The sequence below is a fragment of the Esox lucius genome, chromosome 11, assembly GCF_011004845.1.
Source record: "Esox lucius isolate fEsoLuc1 chromosome 11, fEsoLuc1.pri, whole genome shotgun sequence".
NCBI classification, from domain to species: Eukaryota; Metazoa; Chordata; class Actinopteri; order Esociformes; family Esocidae; genus Esox; species Esox lucius.
In genome coordinates this window covers 38,080,251-38,107,032 of record NC_047579.1, presented here as the reverse complement: position 1 = coordinate 38,107,032, position 26,782 = coordinate 38,080,251, and the positions used below count along the sequence as shown (strand labels likewise).

Below are 26,782 nucleotides of genomic sequence, written 5' to 3'. Positions count from 1 at the left end.
TATTCAAGGAGATAGTATTATATTACTAATAGGGATATTCTGTCCCAATTAATTTAAGCTTTTCTCTTTTATACAACGGACGAGTAGCCAGAAATTGAAGCTTACATTTTTACATGTTAGTAGAGCCTCTGTCGGAGTTGCAAGGTAACTTTTGGAAGTGCCACGGTTGATGCTTAGATTCATATGAATATGAGGGGGTGTTGGTGGGGGGTGGCCAGGGGCAAAAAAAATGTGTCATGCCTTGGGCGGCAGAAAGTCCTGGGCCGGCGCTGCGTGCAATGGGCTCCCTGCACAACCGCTTCCCCATTCTCCTTAATACTGCTCCTGCATTTCCGCTCTGTTATTGAAGTAATGGTACTCTTTTATTCAATGTGTTTAAAGAGTTGCCTAAAATTAACAATGTTAATTATTTGCAAGATCATTTGCAAGGTTCCAGCTAGCAAGTTGGAGAAAGGATTTAAGACGTATGTATAGTCATACATAAACGATTACGAAGGTACTCATTTCCATGAAATGACGTCCAGTGAAGCTGGTTCAGGGACAGCACAGTCATGATCCAGACTAATCATGAATCTCAAATCGCATACTACAAATACATACTTTGCGGATGATGGTGAAGTATGTACTGTTTAGTACATAGTAAGCTAGTACGCCAGTATTGTGACTGATTGGGACGGTATTGTGACCTATTGGAACACCGATCGGGACAACTACCTCGTCATACAATTGCGTCTCTACATTAGATCATTTTGTCACGCATTAACATAAGGCCATGTTTGAATATTTAGCTAGATACCATTAAGCTTTGTTAAAATGACTAACATTTCTTATGAAGTTTAATGGCTTATTAGCCAGTAAAAGGCCTACTAGTATCTTACTACTTGGAATAGTAATAAGAATTGAGCAATAGGCTCTGTGCACAAGCGTATGGACGAACTTCCACTTTAGTCAGATGTTGGCATATTATTTTCCGGTTTACTTAAGCGATCACCCGCGTCGCCCAAAATTTCTGTTTTTAGTAGATGTTTCCAAGACCTGCCTAAAATAAGCATTAGTGATGTCCATCTAATTGTTGATGCCTGGTCCCCTGCTCCAACAAGCAAGCGGAGCAAGGGATTCAAACTCTACGTATCGAGTTATCTGCACAACTACCAGCGTAAGTAGTTTACTGTGGTGTGCCGGCCGGCTATCGGCTAAGCTAGTTAGCGATGTGTTCCTTTTTAGTGTAGTATTAGGCAGGACAATAGAACACATAAAAATTCACCTTATCCTCAAAAACGGCAAAAGAACGCTGGCTGAGCTGGAACGCTAGCGCGCCCCCATAGCAAGTGAATTGAAACTAAGCTTCGTTCAGCCTCTTCTAACCTGAATGAAGCTTAAAAATCCATAGCCTCAAAAAAGCACCAATAATGGTCTCCTCTTTTATTTTACTACTGTAACCTCATTTCACAACGAAACTGAAAAATAAAAACTGGCATAGGAAGTAAACATCTGGTCCTATAGGGTATTAATTGCGCTTAAACCTGCGTTACGTGGAAGTACATAATTTTCTTTTTTTTTATCGCCTTTTCTGACTATTTCTAGTCTAGCGTTTGAAGTTATTGAATGGCGCAAGCCATATTTTATTAAAAAGAGGACATTCTCCTGATTAAAATGATGCCCCACTTGTACCTTGAAACTTAAATGAGTCACGTACATTATATTTCTTTTTTTCCTTAAAACAGCATCACTCATCTTGTTGTGAGTTTAGGTGTTTACTAATGCGGATGAGTATTAGTAAGTACACCGGAAACTGCAATATCGACTTCTAGACAAAAGTTCGTCACTACGCTGGTGCACAGAGTCTATTGCGAGCGAGACTGAAGACGAACTTTACACTGCCAAAGCTATTTCATTTCATGCCACAACAACGTAAATGTTTCCTTCATTCATCGATGACATTGATACAATAACTGTCAATGTAGGTAACGATAACTGACTTTTCGGTCCAGTGAAAAGAGGAGAATCATGGAAAAACCTACTTTTACTGCGCAATTATTGGAATCAGGTGTGCTAAGTTAGAGTTGGAGAGAGTACATACAGGACAGTAGATCTCAAGGAACAGGGTTGGGTAGCCCTGACCTAGCTGGTCTTTGGTGAAATGCCTGCTGCATACTTTAGATTAGAATATTATATAGTGAAGCGGTCCTGGCGTATTTGCCCTAACCACTGCTTCTTCAGCTCAAGGTCAAGAGGGAAGCTATGCATACTACCCAGCTAACAGGTTACGTAACCTTGACGTTATGGATTGGTAATGTCAATGACATTACCTTCTCAAAACGTTGTGGCAACATTATCTGAAGGTGACCACATATTTGGTAATCTTCCTTACCTCCTCAGCACGTCGCAGGAGCGTAATTACACAACGTACTGAGAAGGTAACTACTTATGTACCGTTTGGTAACGATCCTACGTAACTCCAACGTTATCTGAATGAAATTAATGACCACATAATTGATAATCTTCCTTACCTGTTCAGGATGTAGTAGAAACGTAATTACAGGACGTACTGACAATGTAACAACTTTCGTACCAGTTTGGTAACGATCTTACGCAACTACAACCGGGAAATATTGACTCCTATTTTTGCTGCTACAGCCAGTGGCGTTTTTATAGGTAAAAAATTGGTGGGGTACAAACCATTTCAAAATATAGGATACATACCAGTAAAGCAACAAAACTCCCTCTTGCTACTAATGTGTTTATATAACACATCAACAAACAGCGTGGCTCCACAAAATACTTTTAACGACAGTGCAGCTTGCTTATACCAGGTGTTGTAAGACACATACTGGACAGAGAGAGAGAGACCTTCTTGTGTAATTGCTCTCCTTCTCTCTCACACACATGTAAAATGACCACTGTCACATTTACAAACCTAAATTAGGAATGCAACCAAGCTCAGAACCAATGTGCCTACAGGGCCATACACGAACAGCAATGAGCTCAACACCACTGAAGGCCACAACGAAGCGGAAAGACATCTTTTTAGGGATTCAGATCCATTCTATGACAACAACCTTAATAGATAAGCATGGACAGACTGACACTCGTCAACATCTAGATCTATCGATCCAGCACAAAAATATGACTAATGCACCGACCAGCACCACAAAGGCAGGATGATAAAATATGCTTTCACTCACCAAGGATGAGGGCTCACTTCAAGAGAAAGGTGGCATGGCAGTTCTTCCTTTGGGCAAACTTTTTGATTACTTTGGGAATGAAGTCACGTAGCTGCTGAATCAGCTATCTTTCGATGGACAACATGGCCAATGCGTTGAGTTGCGGCTGTCCAATGGTATTGAGAGTGAAGGTTTTTACCCTCTTCAAAGTGGAAAAGTTCCTCTCTGACTCGGATGTTGTCATAGGGGTTTTTATGATAATTTTCAGGTGGTCAATTTGTGAAAGCCTCTGCTCCACCTGGGAGAGGAATGTGTTGCATGCCTCCTTCATCAACGGCGCTGTGTTAGTTACTCGTCAGCCTGGGTCGTCTGTTCCATCGTGAAAGGTGGCAGCCCATTCATCAGTTTGCTTCCACATATTCTGGACATTCTCCTTGAAACGGGTGAGGGCACTGCAAATCCCAGATGCATCAATGCTCCATTTTTGCAGTGTTGTATAAAACATCAACTTCTGGCATAAGGAAGAAAAAAAATGCCAGCAACAGCAGAAAGGCTCTGTCCCGGAGTTTTTTTGACAGGCCGTATGCCTCACTTATGGTGGTTGTGTGCGTATGTCCTTATGGTGGTTGTGTGCGTATGTCCTCCATATACAGGAGCAGCGCAGTGCAGTTTTCCCAAACTGCATTGACAATTATACTTTTAAAGTTCCATCATACAGTGGGTGGTTTTGGAATACGTCTCTGTGTTGCCTCAGAAAGTGCCGCAACACGTTTTGGAGCGCCATAGAAAAAGGTGACAAAAGGATGCTCATCCTTGCTGAACAAAGTTGCTGCAAGGTCCGGTTCTGCTATTGAACATAGCAGTGAACAAACTGGGGATGTGGGTGTCTCTTTCATTAGCGTCTGTACCCCTCGGACGTTTCCACTCATTAAAGCTGCAACATCATAAGTCTGAGCGATCAGCTTTTCTCCCAGCTTCAGTGGTTCCAACACACCCTTGATGTTATTAGAGAGGCCGAGTCCAGTTTTATCTTTGACTTCTCTGTCACTGTATTGTTAGGCAACATGTATCACAATCCAACCACCATTTGTGATTTACAGGAGACATCAGTTGTCTCATCTGCCTGTATGGGAACAAATGATGTTTGTCCACTTGCTTGACTATCTCCTCCCTGTACACTTCATACATACATTCTAACAGCTCGTTTTGTACAGTGCTAGATGTCCCTTTGAAGACAGGCTCAACGTCATAGTACCTCTGAATTCTCAAATTGCCCTCACACAAATGCATTTGAATATTCCAGTATTCAGGGAGTCCACCAACTCGTCGTGCCCCCGCAGTGCAGTTTCACATTTTCCACACAGTTGAATACATTTTATGATCCGACTGTGAAATTACCTGTTTTCCTCCATCTGTTTGATATGCTGCTTAATGGAGTGCCTGTATGCACGGTCAACTTGGGCTGCGACATTTACCCTTCCAAGTAAGCCCAATTTCACAGCATTGTCCAGATGATTCCCGCTGCTCTCATGTTTTGCAATCCTCTCTGACAGATGTTTCAAATCTTTGTAACCCATTCTCGACCAAGTACCATCTCCACCAAATAGCAGACATGGAAAACAGAAGAGTGCCTTCTTTTGTATGCTAACCACTAGCCACTTTTTCTTCAAAAACCACTCCACGTTAAGCCTGTGGTTACTTTTACCAGCAGTTTGAGAAATGACAATATCCCATGGCTGATGGGCACCAAGTCACTTTACTTCAAGTTTCTCCTCCAAATTGAGGGTTTCAAACCGGTGCTCAAGTATTCATAAATTTTCTGAAGTTATCTGCCGTTTGTGAAGCTAACAAGCTAGCCAAGACAATCTAACCTCCTCGCTCTCCTTGCCGACTAATGTTGGCGCCAGGCAGACAGACAGCCAGGTCTGAAATACGAAATGACGTTGTAGTGGGGCTATTGGCTGTCAGCCCCACTTGGGCATGCGTTTTAATATTTTCACACGTACATTCACGGTTAGCCTATGGCCTACTACTGTGAACTCAAATCGGCAGAACGCAGTCTGAAGCAGCAAGGCAGGGACCAATGAATATGAAATAAAATCGTAACACTAATGATATGCAATTTAGGAAGATGCTATATTCATAGATAAATTATAGGAAGTAATCTTCGAGAAATAAAAATAATTTTGTGGCAGTACTTTCTGTTGACAACACCTGCCCCTAATGACCAGTTGCCCCTGGTGTTACAGTAAATGAATAAGCCTGCAACACACATTAAACGGAATCCACTCAGAGAGTTTGAAACGCAAAACATGTATTTTAACATCAACAAGCAAAGAATTCTTGACAAAAAATAATAAAACGTCAACAAGTCGTATATGGAGGGCAGGACCATCCCTTCATCTCTGATCACCTGCGAGCAGAAAATGAGTGGAGGGATGGAAAACGAGGGGACAGGAGCACTAAGGGGGAGTGTAAAATACATTAGTACCATATGTATCTAGTATTAGTAGGCTATATATATACACTAGTAGGCTATAATATTCTTGTTTTTTGTTAAAAACTGTAATAATTGATTCTGCTTTGCAGTATCTGCACAGAGCTTTACTGTCATCACAGACCACTTGATGTACACAGTGTTGTTGTACCTTTTGCCATACTTAGACCACTTTGTTGGCAGCATCGTTTGTGGAAATGTATCTAGTGCTCTGCCATCTAATGTCATCATCACAGCTGTACCAAGTGTCTATAATATTCAATACTTCTACCATACTTTTCATACTCCTCATCCTACTCTTTAAAAAAAGTGCTGCTAGTTTACATTATGTATCTTATTGCTATACTATAATTTCAATACCACCACCAATATTGCTGCTAGTTTATAGTACTCTTTTTAAACTGCTGCTAGTGTACAGTGTTATGTACACTCACCTAAAGGATTATTAGGAAACCTGTTCAATTTCTCATTAATGCAACTATCTAATCAACCAATCACATGGCAGTTGCTTCAATGCATTTAGGGGTGTGGTCAAGACAATCTTCTGAACTCCAAACTGAATGTCAGAATGGGAAAGAAAGGTGATTTAAGCAATTTTGAGCGTGGCATGGTAGTTGGTGCCAGACGGGCCGGTCTGAGTATTTCACAATCTGCTCAGTTACTGGGATTTTCACGCACAACTATTTCTAGGGTTTACAAAGAATGGTATGAGAAGGGAAAAACATCCAGTATTCGGCAGTCCTGTGGGCGAAAATGCCTTGTTGAGGTCAGAGGAGAATGGGCCGACTGATTCAAGCAGATAGGAGTGCAACTTTGACTGAAATAACCACTCGTTACAACCGAGGTATGCAGCAAAGCATTTGTGAAGCCACAACACGCACAACCTTGAGGCGGATGGGCTACAACAGCAGAAGACCCCACCGGGTACCACTCATCTCCACTACAAATAGGAAAAAGAGGCTACAATTTGCACGAGCTCACCAAAATTGGACAGTTCAAGACTGGAAGAATGTTGGTCTGATGAGTCTCGATTTCTGTTGAGACATTCAGATGGTAGAGTCAGAATTTGGCGTAAACAGAATGAGAACATGGATCCATCATGCCTTGTTACCACTGTGCAGGCTGGTGGTGGTGTAATGGTGTGGGGGATGTTTTCTTGGCACACTTTAGGCCCCTTAGTGCCAATTGGGCATCGTTTAAATGCCACAGCCTACCTGAGCATTGTTTCTGACCATGTCCATCCCTTTATGACCACCATGTACCCATCCTCTGATGGCTACTTCCAGCAGGATAATGCACCATGTCACAAAGCTTGAATCATTTCAAATTGGTTTCTTGAACATGACAATGAGTTCACTGTACTGAAATGGCCCCCACAGTCACCAGATCTCAAGCCAATAGAGCATCTTTGGGATGTGGTGGAACGGGAGCTTCGTTCCCTGGATGTGTATCTCACAAATCTCCATCACCTGCAAGACGCTATCCTATCAATATGGGCCAACATTTCAAAAAAATGCTTTCAGCACCTTGTTGAATCAATGCCACGTAGAATTAAGGCAGTTCTGAAGGCGAAAGGGGGTCAAACACAGTATTAGTATGGTGTTCCTTATAATCCTTTAGGTGAGTGTATATTATTGCTTTCTCTACTTGCTATATTTTTGCTGTATGTATATTTTTCTTCTTAATTCTCACTACGTAGTTGTAGTGTGCTATGTCACCATATATTAGCTTATTACACTCATATGTATCTATAATATTCAACAATTCTACCAAATTGTGGCTAGTTTACATTGTTATGTATATTAAGGCCTTATTTGCCATAATCATGATCACTTGTAACATCGCTAAGAATTCTAACTTGATTTTCCGCCAGTGGGAGGGAGGTGGGGGCAGGAAAGATCCACGTGGGGATTTGTATTAGAGCGAATTACACTACAGCACTTATATTATAAACGGACTTGGCAACTCTGTATACAACTAACGTGCGCCGGAAACAGGCGAGCAGTATTATTGTAAAAGGGAAGTATGTCATCAACCTGAGTGCAAGTAGCCCATTTGCCAGCACTGTCTGTGTTGGGGGGAGGAGTCATTTAATTTTCTTGACCTGCTCCAGTAACACCTTGAGGGGTGTTACAGGGCAAGGGTATAAAACGTTAACCTTGACATCCAAAGAAAATGTACCCTGCATCAGAAGAATTTCCACAAAGTAGAGGGTCCTTCATCCCTGGGAAGTAGTAGTAGTTTACTGGAGGAAAACAGAGGGCACCATGATTAGAGCACAGTTCATTTTGGAAAATTATTGTAGTCATAGATTCAGTTACAACAGGAATTTTTGAATGGGGCTGCTATGGGGTTGCTTAACAAAACAATGCCAGTGCTAGCAGTTCTAGCAAATACAAAATATTGGTTATATTTTCTAGGAGTTGCTATGCTTTACTAATAATTGGGGTTGCTTGAGCAACAGCAAGCCACCCCCTTGCACCACCCCTGGTTACTATTAGTCAACTAACATTCTAAACCAGGCATTACCAAAACCTTTGGTCTTTCTTGGTTGCTAACCTACAGGTCACTCAATTACTCTTTGAGTAAACAAGTGAGAAAACAAGCACTGAACAGTGTAGCAAACAGTGTTGGGGATAATGCATTACAATGTTACTGAAGTCAGACTACTTTATAATGGTAACGAGTAACATAACGCGTTAGTTCTTTAATTTAAGTACTTCCTTACTAGTTATTTTTTCACATAAATAACACGTTACTAAATTTCTCAGTGTAACCTATGTAGTTTCACTGAACATACATTTTCTCCAGTAGTAAACGGCAACAAAAGATGCAAAGATGGCAGCACCAGCCAGTGCCGGCTTCTCTAACCATTTGGGGGCCCTAAGCAAAATGATTGATATGGGGCCCCCTAGCTTCTATTGGTCAGTGGCTCCCTAGCAGTCAGAGGCCCCCTAGTGGTCGGAGGCACTAAGCGACCGCTTATGTTGCTTATGCTTGCAGCCGGCCTCTGCCCTGCTAAAGGGCCTGATGAACCTACCAAAGCCACGTGCCCAGACTCCATTAATTTTAAAATGATATGTAGCGACGACTAGCGATTTGTGCAGCGGACGGCTGAGGTGCGCGATTCAGTCACTCATACAGCTTACTATTTGGACTTCATCATTATTACCCTCGCATATAACCAATCATCAGGGTTACTGTTATGTTTTGCTGGAATCTCTTGCCTGTTGGACAACCAAAGTTTATCTTAAATCATCCTCCATTACTTCCAGGCAAACAAATGTTCAACCGGAATGAAACAAATTACAAACAAGCGGGCACTCAAATTCGGCCGAGGGGCTTGTTTGGGATTCACCAGAGTACACTTTCATTCCAATATTTAATGTAATGTTGCCCACATTGCATTTGTATTGTATGGTAGATGTTAATAGTGGTAAAACAGTGGTCTTTCCAATATGTAAGCAATGAGTAAATTATTCATAAGGATAGCTAAATATAAGTGTTTAATTTCCTTTGCCTATTATAAGCCAACAAAGTAAATTAAAACAATGTATTTTATTCTTACATTTATCATTTACTCACGTTTTATTTTTTTCAACAGATCACTTTTACTTTCACTTTTCTTCATGTCATATAATAATTAGAATTAAGGTCACTTTTGAAATATAAAGGGACTTGGAGAATAGAGTAGATTGGAAGATTTGACCCAACTAATCGTTTGGTCACTCAATTCTACTCAGGTGTCCAGCCAGAAGCTTATCTGGTTTGTCACGAAATTGAGAATATTTTTGTTCGGTATAGAGAAATAATTTGTCAATTTTAGCAGTGAGAATATGGTTATAATCATATATTAGAGCGGTTGTTTGTTAAAGGAGAACCACCCCTTTGAACCACCATTTTGTGAATGAAAACAGGTTTTTTGTTACTTTTTGTTTTGTGTTTCTGCCCATCGGTGTGTTCAAGAGAAGTATTTGAAACAGATGAATGTGTTGTTAAAATACCTTCATTGTTGATGTGCTCATTGTAGTCCCATGTGTCATTGCCTATGTACATTGTGGTATTTAAAGAAAATCTAACACACTTCTGCTGTAGATTTCCCATGAACATTTGCAGTCCGACCAGGGCGAACACAGCCAAGCAGAACGAAGTTATCAACATCGCATCAGCCAGCTTCTTCACTGACTGGATCAGAGAACCCACAATGTTTTTAAGACCTAAAAAAAATTCAAATAATTATTTTTAACATCAGCAGTTATATACAGCCTAAACAGATACATACAATAATTATAATTATGAAAATACACTGCTCAAAAAAAATGTAAGGGAGCACGTAATCATCACAGTATGAAACCAAGTCAATTAAACTTCAGGGATATCAATCTGTCCATTTAGGATGCATAAGCGATCGTGAATTGAAGTCACTTGGTTTGGTGCAACTGAAAATGCACTGGAGAAGCAACAGCAAGACAACCCCAAAAAAGGGAATGGTTTTGCTGGTGGTGGCCACAGAACTGTTCTCTCCTTATGGTTCCTGACTGATTCTCTAGTGTTGCGTGTTGCTAGTGTCATTGTCACTCCGGCCTCATGTGGCCAGAGTCTGTAGACAGTTCCTGGATGACCAAGGCATTGATGCCCTTGTTTACTTTGATTTTCAATGTGAGTTTGAATCCAACCCTCAATCAGTTGGTGATTTTGTTTCCATTGACCGATGTTACGTCATTTTGTTCTCAATGAATTACACAATGTACAGTAAAGATTTTGATCTTTAGTATATTTAGTTTGAGACCTGATTTGTGATTTACAGTGGGGCAAAAAAGTATTTAGTCAGCCACCAATTGTGCAAGTTCTCCCACTTAAAAAGATGAGAGGCCTGTAATTTTCATCATAGGTACACTTCAACTATGAGAGACAAAATTAGAAAAAAAAATCCAGAAAATCACATTGTAGGATTTTTAATGCATTTATTGGTAAATTATGGTGGAAAATAAGTATTTGGTCAATAACAAAAGTTAATCTCAATACTTTGTTATATACCCTTTTTTGGCATTGACAGAGGTCAAACATTTTCTGTAAGTCTTCACAAGGTTTTCACACACTGTTGCTGGTATTTTGGCCCGTTCCTCCATGCAGATCTCCTCTAGAGCAGTGATGATTTGGGCCTGTTGCTGGGCAACACGGTCTTTCAACTCCCTCCAAAGATTTTCTATTGGGTTGAGGTCTGGTGACTGGCTAGGCCCGGGCGGTGTGTTTGGGATCATTGTCATGCTGAAAGACCCAGCCACATTTCATCTTCAATGCCCTTGCTGATGGAAGGAGTATTTCACTCAAAATCTCACGATACATGGCCCCATTAATTCTTTCCTTTACACGGATCAGTCGTCCTGGTCCCTTTGCAGAAAAACAGCCCCAAAGCATGATGTTTCCACCCATCCAAATGCTCTCTAGCAAATCTTAGACGGGCCTGGACCAAGGTTATAATCGTAAACAAAAAACAAACGAAAACTAGGTGGGAAAAAAACATTGTAGTTAACTGAAATAAAAATAAAAACGAAGCATTACAAAAACCGATAACTAACTAAAACTGTAGTGTGTGGTTGACAAAACTAACTAAAATAGAATAAAATTATAGAGTAAATGTTATTAGTTTTTCTATATGTCTTTCCTTTTTTAACGCTATTTAAAACACTTAGAGTATTCACTCAGCTGTGTTTCCTTTCCCTGCCCTGCGTCTCTGTCACTCACACACACACACACACACACCTCCCCTCTGTGCACACCGCGTCTCCATGAGAACGAGTGTTCGACGTTGAAGCAAGTTCGCGAAAGTTTGGTATCTCGTGAACACCTTTACACAATCACACATTAAAAAGTGGTATAAAAATATTTTAAATTCTGAATATAATTTTGTCAGTGTGTTAATGTCTACCCGAGAAGCGATTGCGCCTTCTTTAGAAAGTTAACTAGTCCCAAGTTTGAGGTAAAATGCACTTGGGTTGTCGATGTCAAAACACTATAAGCTGTGATTCAAATATTAAATAATGTTATGTCATTTTTACTTTTACACTGAATGTTTGCTGCTTCAATCCAGATGAGTAGGTAGAAGGCTATTGTATAAATTTAGAATAGGGTGTGAACATTGTACAGCTGTGGTATTTGTATAGAGTGTGAATTCTGTTTAGAAGATTTGTAACGTTAGATTTTTGGTACGGCGTGTGGATTTTGTAAGAGGTAACGTTAACGTTAAAGGAATTTCCATGGGGTGTGAATTTGTTAGGCCTCAAGGAAGTTAAAAGTGCACATTTTGTGAAGGCATGAACCATATTTAATATAATAAAGTTCTATTTAACATTATTAACGAAGGAATTATTTGAACTATATCTTTTAGATACTTTTTTCAAAACATTAAAGCAAATCTACTGAATAAGCGATCAGATGGCTAAAAACTTAATCTGCATTTTGAGTTCTATCTATTTATGCTCTTGGCAAAGGTCATCATGTTTGTCTTCTTTAGTCTGTTGGCTATTTAGTTTTTTTTCTTGGCACACGTCACTTCCACATGTTGCATTTATTGCGGAGTGTAGACTGTTTACATATTTGTGCCCATATGTACATTTTATGTACTGGTTTTATTGTTGAATAAATATTTTCTAAAATTGTATGATGTTTTTGTTGAGTTATATTACACAATTTTTCTGACCTTTTTGAATCTTGCCCCTGACAAATAGCCCATATTTCAAAAAAAGACTAAAACTAATAAAAACTAAACTAAAACTAAGCATTTTCAAAAAATAAAACAAACTAGCAAACCCACTTTAAAAACTAATTAAAACTAAACTGAATTTGAAAACAAAAAGTCAAAACGAAATAAAAATATATGGAAAACTATAATAACCTTGGCCTGGACATGTTCTGGCTTAAGCAGGGGGACACGTCTGGCACTGCAGGGTTTGAGTACCTGGCGGCGTAGTGTGTTACTGATGGTAGCCTTTGTTACTTTGGTCCCAACTCTCTGCAGGTCATTCACTAGGTCCTCCTGTATGGTTCTGGGATTTTTGCTCACCATTCTTGTGATAATTTTGACCCCACGGTGTGAGATCTTGCATGGAGGCCCGGATCGAGGGAGATTATCAGTGGTCTTGTATGTCTTCCATTTTCTTATAATTGCTCCCACAGTTGAGTTCACACCAAGATGCTTACCTATTGCAGATTCAGTCTTCCCAGCCTGGTGCAGGTCTACAATTTTGTTTCTGGTGTCCTTTGACAGCTCTTTGGTCTGGGCCATAGTGGAGTTTGGAGTGTGACTGTTTGAGGTTGTGGACAGGTGTCTTTTATACTGATAACAAGTTCAAACAGGTGCCATTAATACAGGTAACGAGTGGAGGACAGAGGAGACTCTTAAAGAAGAAGTTACAGGTCTATGAGAGCCAGAAATCTTGCTTGTTTTAAGGTGACCAAATACTTATTTTACAGAGGAATTTACCAATGAATTCATTAAAAATCCTACAATGTGATTTTCTGGATTTTTTTTCTCTCATAGTTGATGTGTACCTATGATGAAAATTACAGGCCTCTCATCTTTTTAAGTGGGAGAACTTGCACAATTGGTGGCGGACTAAATACATTTTTGCCTCACTGTAAATGTTCCTTAAATTTTTGGAGCAGTGTATTAGATTGGTTGCCAGGAAAAACTCCCATAAAAGGTTGGACATTTAAAAAAAAACCTAGAGGATATCTTATTTTCTCTGTATTGGATAATGTACAAGCCCTTTTTAAGTGTAGCTCATAGGACAGTGTTCATAATTCATAACAGATGCTTGTATCCAAATGAACTAGTTGTGTGGTACTACAAATAAGACCATACCACTGAGGCAAGTGCCATATATAATACCAGACACAACAAGATCCAGAGCAGGTGTTCAGAGGCAGACCCCAGTGGGATAAGAATCTTCTTAAGTGACACGTACCAGAAACTAGAGGGATTATTTTAAGGATTCGGACCACAATGAACGTCTTGAAGACCGATATGTTGCCCAGGTCAAAAAACTCAGTGATGAACCTGCCGAGCACAAACCAGAACAATACATTACAATGGAGAGGTTGACAGCTGAAAATGTAATGAATCTATTCAAGTTCGTCGATACGTTTGTCTCAGTGTTTTTTTCTAAAATGGAGGATAAGGCGGTTGCTAGTGTAAAAGATATGGTTTAGCAGAAGATATATTTAGCTTGGGGCACCTGTCCACTTCTAGTCGGGCAACTTTCCCTCTGTCTAAAGTCAAAGAGCAGTGATATCATTAAACCTACTGTGTGACCAATACGTTACCATATGGAGATCTAGACAAAGGGACACTGAAGAGTCATGCCTCTAACGTTTACAAGACTGAATTCAAACAATAACACCACTTGTCTCCTCCCCATCTTCTGTTATCAAATGACAGTGGAGCAGTATTAGTTAGTCAGGGTGGTTTAGAGTGAGGGATATACTACTGCAAGTGTCTGAAGGAGACTTCAAGTCAATGCAAACTGATAGACGGACCGGTAAGAAAGGTAGCCAATAGGGAATATCTCAGGCAGTCAAACAATTTTGCAGAAAAATATCAGCTTAAAGATAGATGTCTTTTGGCCATTTAGGCTTGTCTTTATGCTAGTAGTGAAGTAAAATGTTATTTGACAGCTTTGAGGCAGACCTCATGATGTGGTTTTGGCTGACCAGCAAACATTTTAGTTTTGATGAATCAATCACATTGAGAAACACACTTGACAGAAAAAATATCACATTAAGCTCCACCACAGTAGCACATATTTTAACAGTCAAGGATCCTTAAATATGTAATGTGTCTTAAATATGCAAGTCTTATATTAAACATAATTGAACAGTGAGTTACGTATACACAGTCGCTTATCTGTACATCGTAAAGTGAAGGATGATGCGGTACATACAAACAATCGCTGGTTGAAATCCTCAAGCCAATAGGCTGAAAAATCTATTGTTGTGCTTCTGACTAAGGCACTTAACCTCAATCGCTCCTGACTGAAATTAAGTACATGATTTAATGCCACATACCATCAGACACTACTATTGTGGGCAGGCAGAGGCGTTTCTATGACTAAGCAACCTATGCGTTCGCTTAGGGCGCAACCTGCATGGGGGGCACCTATTGGGCACCCCACCCGCCCGTAAAAAAATATAATAAAACATATAAAATAATTAAAATATGGGGGAAATCAATCCATATGTAGTTTGAGTTATTATAAAAATAAAACAAATTATACATTTAGTTAAGACTTATTTGTTATGAGCGAGATGGTATTGACGTTTTGAGAGATGGTGAGGCAGGGCGGGGCCAGGTGTGGACGGTGGGTAAGTGCGTCAGTTGACGTTCATACGATCCGTTGATGTTTTCCGACTGTTGATCTAATGTGAAAAGATCAAAGCAATCAGGGGCACATTATATAAAGAAGAGGAAAGATGTGGTATGTTTTTATGGACATTTTTTAAAGCATCTGTCTCTGGTTTAAGCTATTTGAAATGTAGCGCACTAAGCTAGCTAACAAGCTATGCTAGTAACGAGCTAAGTTTGAACTACAAAGAGTAGCAGTACATACATAGCATTAGCTCAGGCACTGGGCAAAGGGTGGAAGTGGAACCCTAAAGGCCAGTTCAGATCATAATTCGGGCTGGTTTTAGAATTTGCCAGAGAAATTTGCAGCAGTGAACTGATTAGTTGCAGAGCGTTTGAAGCCCCTGGGGACCTACCTAATCGCCAAGTCAAGTGCACTAGTAGTTTTAGAACATCAGGGATTCTTTCGCAAGTTGCATCTTATCTCGTTGCAAATCATTGATCTGAACTGTCCGTCAGATGTATCTTTGTTGTTCTGAACATTTTAAGTTTAGAATATAAGTTATCCTATGACCATATCATTCATAGTTTTGCAGCAAGGAAATCGTGGCATGTCCAGTTTTAAGACAGAAACTGCCCTTCATCTGCTGTAATAGCACACAGAATACGATTTTGAGTGTCTTTTTGTTTACCCAGTTTATGCACCTGTCCATAAATATTTGATTGCACATTAGTAATTTATTTCAAACACTGTGTTGATTATCCTTTATTGTAAAACATTTTTGTACACCTGCTATCGCACTTGTACGTATTTTGTGTTTATAAAAGTAAAGTTAAGAGGTGTTATTTCCCCTGTAGTATTTTCTTTGGGGGTGGCAACATTTAGAGATCTCTGTGTGCAGGGATAGTGTTTACACAGCGAGCATCTATGAATAGACTCAGAGTGTGATGTGTGACCTGCTTTTGTAAGTGGACAAATATTTTCATTCAGCGAGACCTCATGATGAGAGGCAAGACATATTTATAAGAGCACTAGGAGAGAAAAATAGGGAAGGAGCAGAGGTAGAGCCAGGAGGGAGAGAGGGAAACAGGGACAGCGTGGTACAGAGAGATATAGGGAGAGAGAAAGGTAGAGACTGAGACAGTGAGAAGAGAGTGGTAGAGAGAAGTTGAGAGGGAAGAGAGAGAGGTAGAGGAGAGAGAGAAAGTGAGGAGACAAAGGTAGAAAAGAGAATGAGGTATAGAGATGAGAGAGGAAGAGAGGAGGGAGAGGTGAGGGGAAAGTCTATATGTGTCACTGGGGACTGGAGGTAGGAGAGGGAAAGGTCAGGGTCAAACTCATTAAGCCATTGGATATGTAGTTAACCTCCTGACCTTTGACCTCAGTCATGACACACAACTACACACAGTCACTCTAACACCTGGCCCTGTGCCTAATGTTTCTGAGCAGACCATCCCTCTCCCAGTACTCACGCCATGCTTATCACCATGAAATCCAGCCAGTTCCACGGATCTCGAAGGAATGCAAATTGCCCAACGCAGAAGCCTCTGGACAAGACTTTAATGGCTGCCTCAAAGGTATAGATCCCAATGAAGACATATCTGATATCCAAGAGAGTGGAAAGGTACATAGAATAATGTCATGATAAATATTTTAGTATTACTACTGTGATATTTGAACCTGATGCTCTTATAGAAAAGTGTACAAAACCAAAAATGGTAATGACCAACTGCGTTCACTAACAGGCAACATATTTTCCCTAAAGTCAGCCAAAATAAATGTGAAACGAAGTTTGAAACGTACTCAACAGTTTTATACCATTCAGGAAGGTCACTCATCGTCATGAACATACAGTTGGCCAGGAGTGTTAACTTGATGAACATGCTAAACAACGTACCTGGGTTAAGGCAATAACATCTATAGAATTATTACAATGTGTTCAAACCTGGGGAAACATAAACTTATACACTAATTCTCATAGCCCAAATCAACGTACTGTACTTAGACTCTGTAGAAAAGTAGAACAGTATAATCATAATGAAAGGATATGAATGTATAAGAATCTTGATGGCTCCTCTCCTTAGAAGATTGAAGGGCGACAGGATGTAGCAGGCCGGTGCAGCATTGAACCTGAAGATTGTATTCCCCTTGGTGATGACAATAAAGGTCTGGAAGACACAAAATTAACATTAATGAATATACACTGTACAGGTTGAAGGACCACTACATAAAAAGTTATCAGCCTTAGGTTAGTAATCTAAGGGACAGGGACTGAGGACACCTTTACCTGCTGTATAGTGTTGTCCTGGTTACACCCGACTCTATTGTACGTGCTTTGTTATTATCATGCCCTGTTCTTGATATGTTCTTAGCTGTTTACAGTGTAAGATCTGATCACAATTTTAATAATTTACACCTGGTAAATAATATGGGATCTATAAGCATGTGGACACGATCAGAACAAAGGACACGTGTTAGAATCACTTATACATGGGTTTTTTTTTACTTCCTGCTAAAAGGCATTAATGATAGTATCACTTTGGAGAAAAGTAACTGCTATAGAGTTAATGATAGTTTTACTTTGCGTGATTTGTAGAATGGATCCAGTTCCTCCAGAGGTGTGTTGAGAAGCTCAGCTGGTGGATCTCCATAAATAAATGGCAGGGCCTTTCCGGCCTCCAGATCAGCGGATGGCTTCGGCGGGTCTTCTTCTGCTACCTCGATGTTCAGAGCTAACTTCCTGTCCTGCTCCTTTGCTTCCTCTTCAATCCGCCTGTCGATCTCCGTCAGCGACTCAGGGGTGAATTGGCGGAACACTGGGGTGCCTGTGGGAGGTAGCAGGGTGACCATCTTGGCATTCTGCTTGGCCAGTGATGCCACCACACCCGGGTCTCTGAGCAGTGGGCTGTGGGATGGAGAAAATTATTAAATATGATGCTTGACATTACATAATAAAAAAAGAAAAATACATAATTTGGCCTAAGGTGGTCCAGTGGCTTAGGTCCCCTAGGGGGCCCCTGACTGCTAGGGGGGCCAAAATCTAATTTTGCTTAGGGCCCCCAAAATGTTGGAGCCGTCACTGTGCAGCATCATGTTTTCATATCTAGCCTAGTGCCCTTTCTGCAAGAAACTTTATATTTTCACCAATGAGTCTATCAATAAGGCTAAGAGGTTTTAAAAAAGAAAAACATAAATAAATAAATAAATCCATTAGATCGTGGCTGGGGGCTTCTAGGCATATCTATGTGCCTGGGGGCCACAGTCAAGGCCTGACCTCAGAGGTGCCTCTTGGCATCTCTGCACTCCATTTTTGATTATCCCCAATTAGAGGCAGCTGTCCCATGTTACCTCTAATTGGGGACCCTATTCAAGTTGCCCTTTCGGTCTGTTAGTTTGTGTTGACCCTCTTCTTTTGTTGATGGAAAAGAGCACTAAAAGGAATTCTGCTTTTCCACTGCCTGCCTTTCACCATGACAAAATCACCTTGCTTTGAAGCTTGGCCATCTCACTGTCCCCACTCTAGTCACCTCAAGTTTTAATTTGAGATGTTTAATAAATGTGTGGTGGTAATGGAACATGGTAGGGGGAACTAAAATGTAGGCCCTCTAGTTGAACTAAAATCCATATTTGGGTGAAATTCCCGTGGATGTATACAGGCAACCCCATAACAGGCAAAACAAATTTGCTGTTGAACTGAATTTCAATGAGTGCCAATCAGTCAGGTGGTCCGCCTGGGTGCCAGCAGAGACCTCTAAAAGAGTCATATGTTAAAAGGGCTCTAACTATTAGCCAGAATTATAAAAAAAAAAAAAAAAAAAAATCACCATTAGCCTGAACTCAGGAGGAACTTAAAACTGGCTGCAAAGAGAGTGTGAGAGAGACAGTAGTGTGTTCAGTTGTGAGGCAATGCAAAACAAATGCAGCACACATGTTGTCAGGACACAAGTAAGTTTCTTTGAGTGAAGCAATACTAATCCTAAAATAATCAAGAACTTCAAAGGAATATGTTTCAGATTTGAAATCCTACAATGTTTTGCCCTGGTCTATCATCTAATGAATAATGTAGTCAAAATGGAGACAAGATACTGCTAAAAAATTCATTTGTTGTTGGTGATTGATATGAATGGTTCTCCAAATAACATTTTGGAGTGTTTTGAGAAATGCGATAGATTAGTCTTCAATTTTGTAGACTATTAGAAATTAAAGGTTTACTTACAGCAAACGAGGACATATTTTCAGGTCTTTAGCTTTCTTCCTTGGAAAGGCTCTGTTCCTCTTCCAGGCTTCTAGCAGTGTTATCATTCGGGTTGGCATGATTTCAGGTCCTCAAAACCTTGTGCCAGTTCTGAAGGCTGCTCTTTGCTGCTGTGCCTTTTACACACAAACTCACAGTACTAGCACGAAAGTTTCACTCTCAACTTCTCAGTGTTGAACAAAGTTCCCATTCTTGGGGTCCCACCCTATTTTCTCATTCATGGGGGGAAGGGCATTGTTGCGCAGTTGGGACCCACTTTATTTTGCAGACACAGGAAAGAAAGTAATAGTGGAAGGGTCCGTCCCACTTCATTCTGCTGACTTAAATCACAGGAGAATGAAAAATGTTTACGGACAGATTGTTGGACATGAGGGATTGTCTTTAAAGTTTGAACAGCTGCAAAAGGATATATAGGGGAGAGTGGGGTAAAAAGAGCACATTTTTACTTAAGTTTTCCCCTAGACAAGGAGAAATGAGACAGAAGTAAAACTTACACATCTATACTTATCTCAGGATGTCCCCTGTCAGGTGAAATGACAAAGTTTTAATACTTGTAGGAGGTAAATATTTTATGTAACTCTCCTTATTTTTCTTTCAATATGTAAGGCTTCCCACAAATCTTAACGATTTGAGGCAACACTGTTTTAACTACGTTTCTTGGAATAGAAATCATTTGGCACCCACTCATGGTCAATTTTTAACCTCTGTTCAATATCTTCATCATTGGGAAAGTCACTTCCGCTGGAACTTTTTCTTATTTGGTTTTGGCTATTGTTATTTTTATTGATTCATTTATTCAGCTGCCCAATTTTGATCCTTTAATTTGGACCAATCAGATCAGCTTATTTGCCCACGATCCAAATGTTCTAAAAGGAGCTAGTGTGCGTGAATCCCAGTCATAAGAGTTTTCTTACAATAATCAAAATAAGAAATAGTGAGGTATGGAGTTTTACACTGAAATCATATTTGATATACCAGAGACTTAACTTATCAAATAGTTGGGCAAAGTGAACCACTTGTTCAACTAACCCCAGAGCAGTCAGCTCAATTTGCCCTACAGCCTCCACGTTGGAATAAAATGCCTAGCTTAGCAATTGAGGGCTAATTTTTAGTAAAGCAATGCACAATCTCTTACAGTGGCAATTCACCAACATGTATGATATAAAGCTCTGGAATAAATTAAGAGACCATTCCTAATTTTTCTTAAATCATCATCTCTACATGTATGGCAGCCATTCCATTGCAGTGTCTGTTTAAGTCCAGCACAGGCACACCTCATTTTACTTAATGAGGTACTGACAAGGTGATTACCTGAATCAAATCTAATTTAACGAGGAAAAGTATAAAATCCTTTGGTCATCACTATCCTCTAGCAATAGGATCAACTGGATGGCAAAAACAGTGCAAGTAGTACCTCAAAAGTAATTTGAATAAAAAATATATATATTCAGCATGACAAAAGAGTTGAAAAGAAATGCTTTGAGTGAGGAAAAGAAGGGTCCAATTCTGGCTTTACTGGCAGAGGGATACGGTGAGCGTCAGGTTGCTTCCATCCTGAAAATTTCAAAGACGGTGTTTCATAAGAACAAGGTCAAGCAACAGATAGTGGGGACAACAAAGCTTCAGATTGGCAGAGGGCGAAAACCACTGTCCACTGACCGAGATGACCTTAGAATGTCACTCAACAACCGTAGGATGACATCAAGTGACCTACATGAATGGCAAACAGCAGCATGGATGAAATGCACGGCAAGGACGGTTCGAAACGCTCCTTGGGGTAGGGCTGAAGTCATGCAAAGCTAGAAAAAAAGCCCTTCATCATTGCGAAGCAAAGAAGAGCCAGGCTGAGGTTTGTAAAAGACCATAAAGATTGGACGGTAGAGGAATGGAGTAAGGTCATCTCTGATGAGTCAAATTTTCACCTTTGATCAACACCTAGTCATCTAATGGTTAGACGGTGACCTGGAGAGGCCTACAAGCCACAGTGTCTCGCACCCACTGTGAAATTTGGTGGAGGATCGCTGATGATCTAGGGATACTTCAGCAAGGCTGGAATCTGGCAGAATGAAGGATGCATGAATCAAGCCAAGTACAAGGTTATCCTGGAAGAGCACCTGATTCCTTCTGCTCTGACAATGTTCCCTAACTCTGAGGTTTTTCCAGCAGGACAATGCTCCATGCCACACAGCCAGGTCAATCAAGATGTGGATGGAGGACCACCAAATCAAGAGGCCTGTCATGGCCAGCCCAATCTCCAGACCTGAACCCCATTGAAAACCTCTGGAATTTGTTCAAGAGGAAGATCACAAGCCATCAAAAAAAGCCAAACTACTTGAATTTTTGTGCCAGGAGTGGCATAAGGTCACCCAACAGCAATGTGACAGACTGGTGGAGAGCATGCCAAGACGCATGAAAGCTGTGATTAAAAATCAGGGTTATTCCACCAAATATTGATTTCTGAACTCTTCCGAAGTTAAAACATTTGTATTTTGTTGTTGAAAAATGAATATGAATTTGTTTCCTTTGCATTTTTGGGGTCTGAAAACAATGCATTTTTTTTGTTATTTTGACCAGTTGTTATTTTCTACAAATACTCTAAATTACAATATTTTTATTTGGAATTTGGGAGTAATGTTGTCAGTAGTTTATAGAATGAAATGAAACTGTTCATTTTACTCAAACACTTACCTATGAATAGTAAAACCAGAGACACTGATAATTTTGCAGTGGTCTTTTTTCCAGAGCTGTATATTTAGACCTTGATACATTTGTTTTGGTTAAACAGTCATTATACTTGACATGTTAAAACTTTATTTCCACCTTCAATTTGCATTCATTGCACATTTAGAATTGCCATTTGCACTTGCATTTGCCTTCATTGCACATACATCCCACCTATAACACACATTGGGTCTCATTCACCAACGGTTCTTATGAAGTAATGTGTTCTTAAACCCCACTTACGCACTTTTTACGAAGATTCTGACATTCACCAATGTTTTCTTATCTTGGATTTGTTCTTAGCTAAGAACAAAATCTATGCACACGCAAGAGCACTCTTACGCACATTTGTGTGATGACAGTTTGCTCCAAATAATTGGTTACTACATTTTATTTCATTCTACAGTCGTTTACAATGATAGGATTTTACTGTAATGTATTTCTGATCATTTGTTGAAAACAAAATCATAGTATGCAAAGAAACACTAACACTGCAATTTACATCAGCAATTAAGCGGATTAAATCCTGCATTATGTAGTGATTGATCACGCTATTTATAGGGCCAAAATGGGCCTGTCTCTGCACGTCAGAGATACTATGAAAATGGCACATCTATTGCTGCTTGACGACATTGCCGAGCATGCTCTGAGAAGGGAACACACCTTTGAGGATCCCGTTGATTTATTTGCAGAGACTGACGAGTACTTGATCGGACGGTTTAGTCTTCCAAGACACGTTTTAATGGAGCTGTGTGATACTTTGGAGCCAGCGCTGCGAAGCCATACACAACGGTCCAAAACCGTACCACCTCATGTGCAGGTACTCTCCACCTTGGGATTTTTAGCCACTAGGACATTTCAACGAGAGTTAGCAGACCGGGTGGGCATATCATAGCTATCCTTCAGCCGCGCTCTCCCACGGGTTGTGGATGGAATAATATATTTTCTTCCCCTACACAGCGCAACAACAGCTGCGGGACAAGAGAGGTTCTACTCTATCGAGGGTCTGCACAAAGTAATTGGGGCAATAGACTGCACTCACGTCCGGATTAAGGCACCCTCACCAGACCCATTCCCATACCTCAACCGCAAGCAATATCACTCAATGTACAAGTGTGCAACTCCGACAACCATCTCTTGAACGTGGTCTCCCGCTTCCCAGGAGGTGCACATGACTCTTATATTTAGCAGAACAGTTATGTGGGAATGAGCCTGGAACAAGTAGCTGCTGAAGACGCATGGCTCATTGGTAAGCATCGTTGAGTAATTCTTATTGTTGGTTTCAAAAAGTGGGTTTCTTCATTAATTACTTGTTTCATTAGGAGATCGGGGGTATGCCCTTGTGCCCTGGCTAATGAAACCACTAACAAACCCTCAGACGCACCAAGAGGCCTCTTGTAACCAGAGGCATGCACGCACCCGCTCCACCATTGAGCGAACCATCGGTATTCTAAAGGGACGCTGGATGTGTTCGAACACGGCAGGTGGTCAGCTGCTTTACAAGCCAGAGAAGGGGAGTAGGACTACTTGTTTTATTCAGGTTTGTAAGATGGAGAACATGTTGTAGAATAATCTAATTGCAACAATTTATTTTTAGTTTTATTTTTGGTGTAAAATTCCTTTCCAATGGTTTTACCGTTGCTTTCAGTTAAATCGTAAAGATTCAGAAAGACTTGCTTACCGTCTGATTCACTGGTGGGAGATGGCCTTGGAGGATATGAAGCTGTTGATATAGGGCCCTGGTCAGTGTCCATTTGCTCTGCTGATGGCACACCTGAGAGTGCCGTCTCACCAATAATGGCCCGATGCGCTGGTCAATCTCAAATAACTCAGGGCCTGCATGCCCCCCTCCAGTGGTCAGCATGTCTCTTATGTTTGGCAATGGATTTTTTGGTCTTTGATTTTAAGTCAAACCATTTCTTTTTTACATCTTCAATTGAGCGACGTTGTACAGAAACAGAGTTCACGGAATCCGTGATCTCCTTCCATGCCTCCATTTTGTTGGTGGCTTTAAAACCACTGGAAACACTACTAAATATTATGCCTCATTTGGCATTTACCTGTTGCAGTAGAATTTCTATTTCAGAATTACTGTTTTCTTTGGTGATCGGTGGACCATCACCGTCTGTGCGTCTTCTAGACATTCTCCAACTTTTCTTGCACACGGCCCTGAAGTGTCAGGTCCTTATATGGAAATTTGCGGGGCGTTTTCTTATGCTAATTAGGAACAACTGGCACGCGCTGTCAATTAAGAAGACATGGGATTCATCATATCTAAGAACACAAGTGCGAACAATTCTGTTGTTTAAGAACATGTCATGAATCCGATGTAGACTTCTCTTAGGGAGTTTATTAAGAACAAAGTTAAGAAAATTCTGAGGAAGATATTGGTGAATGAGGCCCATTGTTCTTGATTTCAATAAATTTCACTTGTACATTTTCTGCCATCTTCTATTTGCACTTCTGGTTAGATGCTGAATTTAATATAATAAAAACAATGCCAGTTAGAAATGAGTTCCTTATGAACATAATGGTCACATGGTGAAAATGGTGTACATTTGTCTAAATACAGGGGGTGGGTTACCCCTGGATCATTTTACCCCACTCTCCCTGACATATATACATATTTTTACAATTATACACTAACTTATACTAAGTTAGTGTATAATTGCTTTAGTTTGACTTTCAGGGGCCTAAAACAACATTTGTATATGTTTTGTCATCCATTTGACACTTAGACACTGTGTACTGTACTGTTGCTCAACACCAATAGTTAGAAATCTTCTTTCTTTCTCAATAGTTTGAGAGCTCTTTTGTTTAATGGCTTCTTTGCTGTGGCCATCTGGGATATACCCAGGCATTCCTTACTCCCCCAATGTTCATGAATAACTATGCATGGAAGGATAAAGGAAAAAAAATCCAGTATCTAGTGAAATGTGATCCTTCCCAGACGTTACAAGACACAGCTTGTAACAGAATTGCTTTATTGGAAAACCTCATTTGTTCCAATGCCAAGAGTAAGAACCATTGTCAAAAAAGAGCATCATTATTGGAATCAACAGCCTATTTCATTTCCATGCCTTTTCTGTACTTCATTAAAAATGACCTAAGAATCCTTTTCATCAGGCAGAATAACTGTTGTCTTGATATTATTACACTACAAAATGTCCTGCTTGCAAAATATTGTGTTCTGCTGCCCCAGTACCAGTGGAGGAGTTTGGAAAGGAGAACATTGTGACAAAACTCAGGTCCGCCATACTGAGCATTAAACAGCCACTAGTTGACAGCTCTAAATCTGATACTTGGTGTTGCTAACAGCCAAGCAACAGCTATTAGGACAGACAGTGCAACAATGTCTGTCTTACTGTCACCTTCAGGTATAGAATCGTCAGCATGTTGTCACTTTCTGACGAAAGTATCTCACAATTTTCTTTTTAGGAAATACCATATGTTCACATTTACAATGATTAATGGGAATACATTTAGAATACTTTTTTGTCAGTACTCATGACCCTGTTGGACAGTACTTGAGAAGACTCATTAGACCATTATCTCTAAAATGCAAAAGAGGGAGAACTCCAGGCAAAACGAAATTCAGTAGGTAGTCCGTTAACCTAAAAGGTTTGGGAAGTATACACTACTGGTCAAAAGTTTAAGAACACTACTTTTTCCAGTTTAATTGACATTTAAGCAGGTCTAGTCCAGTGAATACCCTAAAATGGTAAAAAATACAGTAAGTGGTAAACTGGCATTTTTTTTATTATTGAGGTTACCAAAAACTGAAGAATTGTACATGAAAAACTGAAACATGATATGGTACACTTCAAATAGCGTGAATTTCAATAAAAACTGGAAAAATGTAGGTGTTCTAAAACTTTTGATGGGTAGTGTAGTTAAAACAACTAAAACACCCAGTTAGAGAAGTACAAGAATGTCTGTGTGTGTAGTCAGCATTACACCCCGAAAAAGAACGAGAGGGATATGCAGACAGAGCTGATAGCTAGGGATATATCAACATAACATAAATTAGATTAGTTTAAAGCTGCTGTCGATATTCCAATGCAGGCTCCAACGAAACCTGCAGACGAACCAAAATCATCCTGCAACCCAGAGAGAAAGAATGTTATGACAAGGTACTTTTTGCTAGGTTTGCTCTTGTAAAACATGACTCCATACTAACGCTTGATTATACATGTCCCCCCACTTTTTGAAAATGTCATGCTAATATTAGCAAAAAGTTTCATTTGACTAATATTAAATTAAATGTCTGAAGGCTGTATTTTTCGTGTTTCTTGTCCGGGGCCCTCAGTTCAAGTTTCGGGTCTGGTAGGCCTTTATGGGCCAATTGGGGGTCTCTGTCAGCCTCACCTCCAGGTTCCACCCCGAAGCTAATGGGCAGGTGGAGCGTGTGAACCAAGACCTGGGGAGGTTCCTACGGTCTTATTGCCAGGACCGGCCGGGGGAGTGGTCTGAGTTCCTGCCCTGGGCAGAGTATGCCCAGAATTCGCTCCGCCACTCCTCTACTTCCTTGACCCCCTTTCAGTGTGTCCTGGGGTACCAGCTGGTTTTGGCAACGTGGCAGAGACGCCCCGGTCTAAGCTGTGGGTGACCGGATCTGGCTCTTGACCCAGAACCTCCCTCTCAGCCTGCCCTGCCGGAAGCTGGGGCCGCGGTTTGTTGGGCCGTTCAAAGTACTGGGGAGAGTGAACGAGGTGACCTATAGATTACAACTTCCCCCTGATTACAGGATTAACACCTCGCTCCATGTTTCTCTCCTCAGGCCAGTGGTGGCTGGTCCCCT

At 40.4% G+C, this 26,782-nt stretch overlaps 1 protein-coding gene across 3 annotated transcripts in view; it reads right to left on the bottom strand.

The window, feature by feature from the left end:
• Positions 1-19,798, bottom strand: part of LOC105023359 (sodium channel protein type 4 subunit alpha B-like) — a 44,563-nt gene extending 24,765 nt beyond the window's left edge. For 2 of the 3 annotated variants that reach the window (XM_020051024.2, XM_013135924.3), the window contains exons 1-8: positions 19,222-19,798; positions 17,586-17,910; positions 17,055-17,173; positions 16,809-16,898; positions 16,478-16,606; positions 13,629-13,720; positions 9,666-9,878; positions 7,843-7,906 (exon numbers count right to left, since the gene is read on the bottom strand). In XM_020051024.2, the coding sequence (XP_019906583.2) occupies positions 7,843-7,906; positions 9,666-9,878; positions 13,629-13,720; positions 16,478-16,606; positions 16,809-16,898; positions 17,055-17,173; positions 17,586-17,910; positions 19,222-19,319 (1,130 nt within the window). In that variant the 5' untranslated portion in view covers positions 19,320-19,798. The remainder of the gene's footprint in view (positions 1-7,842; positions 7,907-9,665; positions 9,879-13,628; positions 13,721-16,477; positions 16,607-16,808; positions 16,899-17,054; positions 17,174-17,585; positions 17,911-19,221) is intronic. The other variant, XM_010892493.5, reaches the window with a different exon arrangement.
• Positions 19,799-26,782: the final 6,984 nt, after the last annotated feature.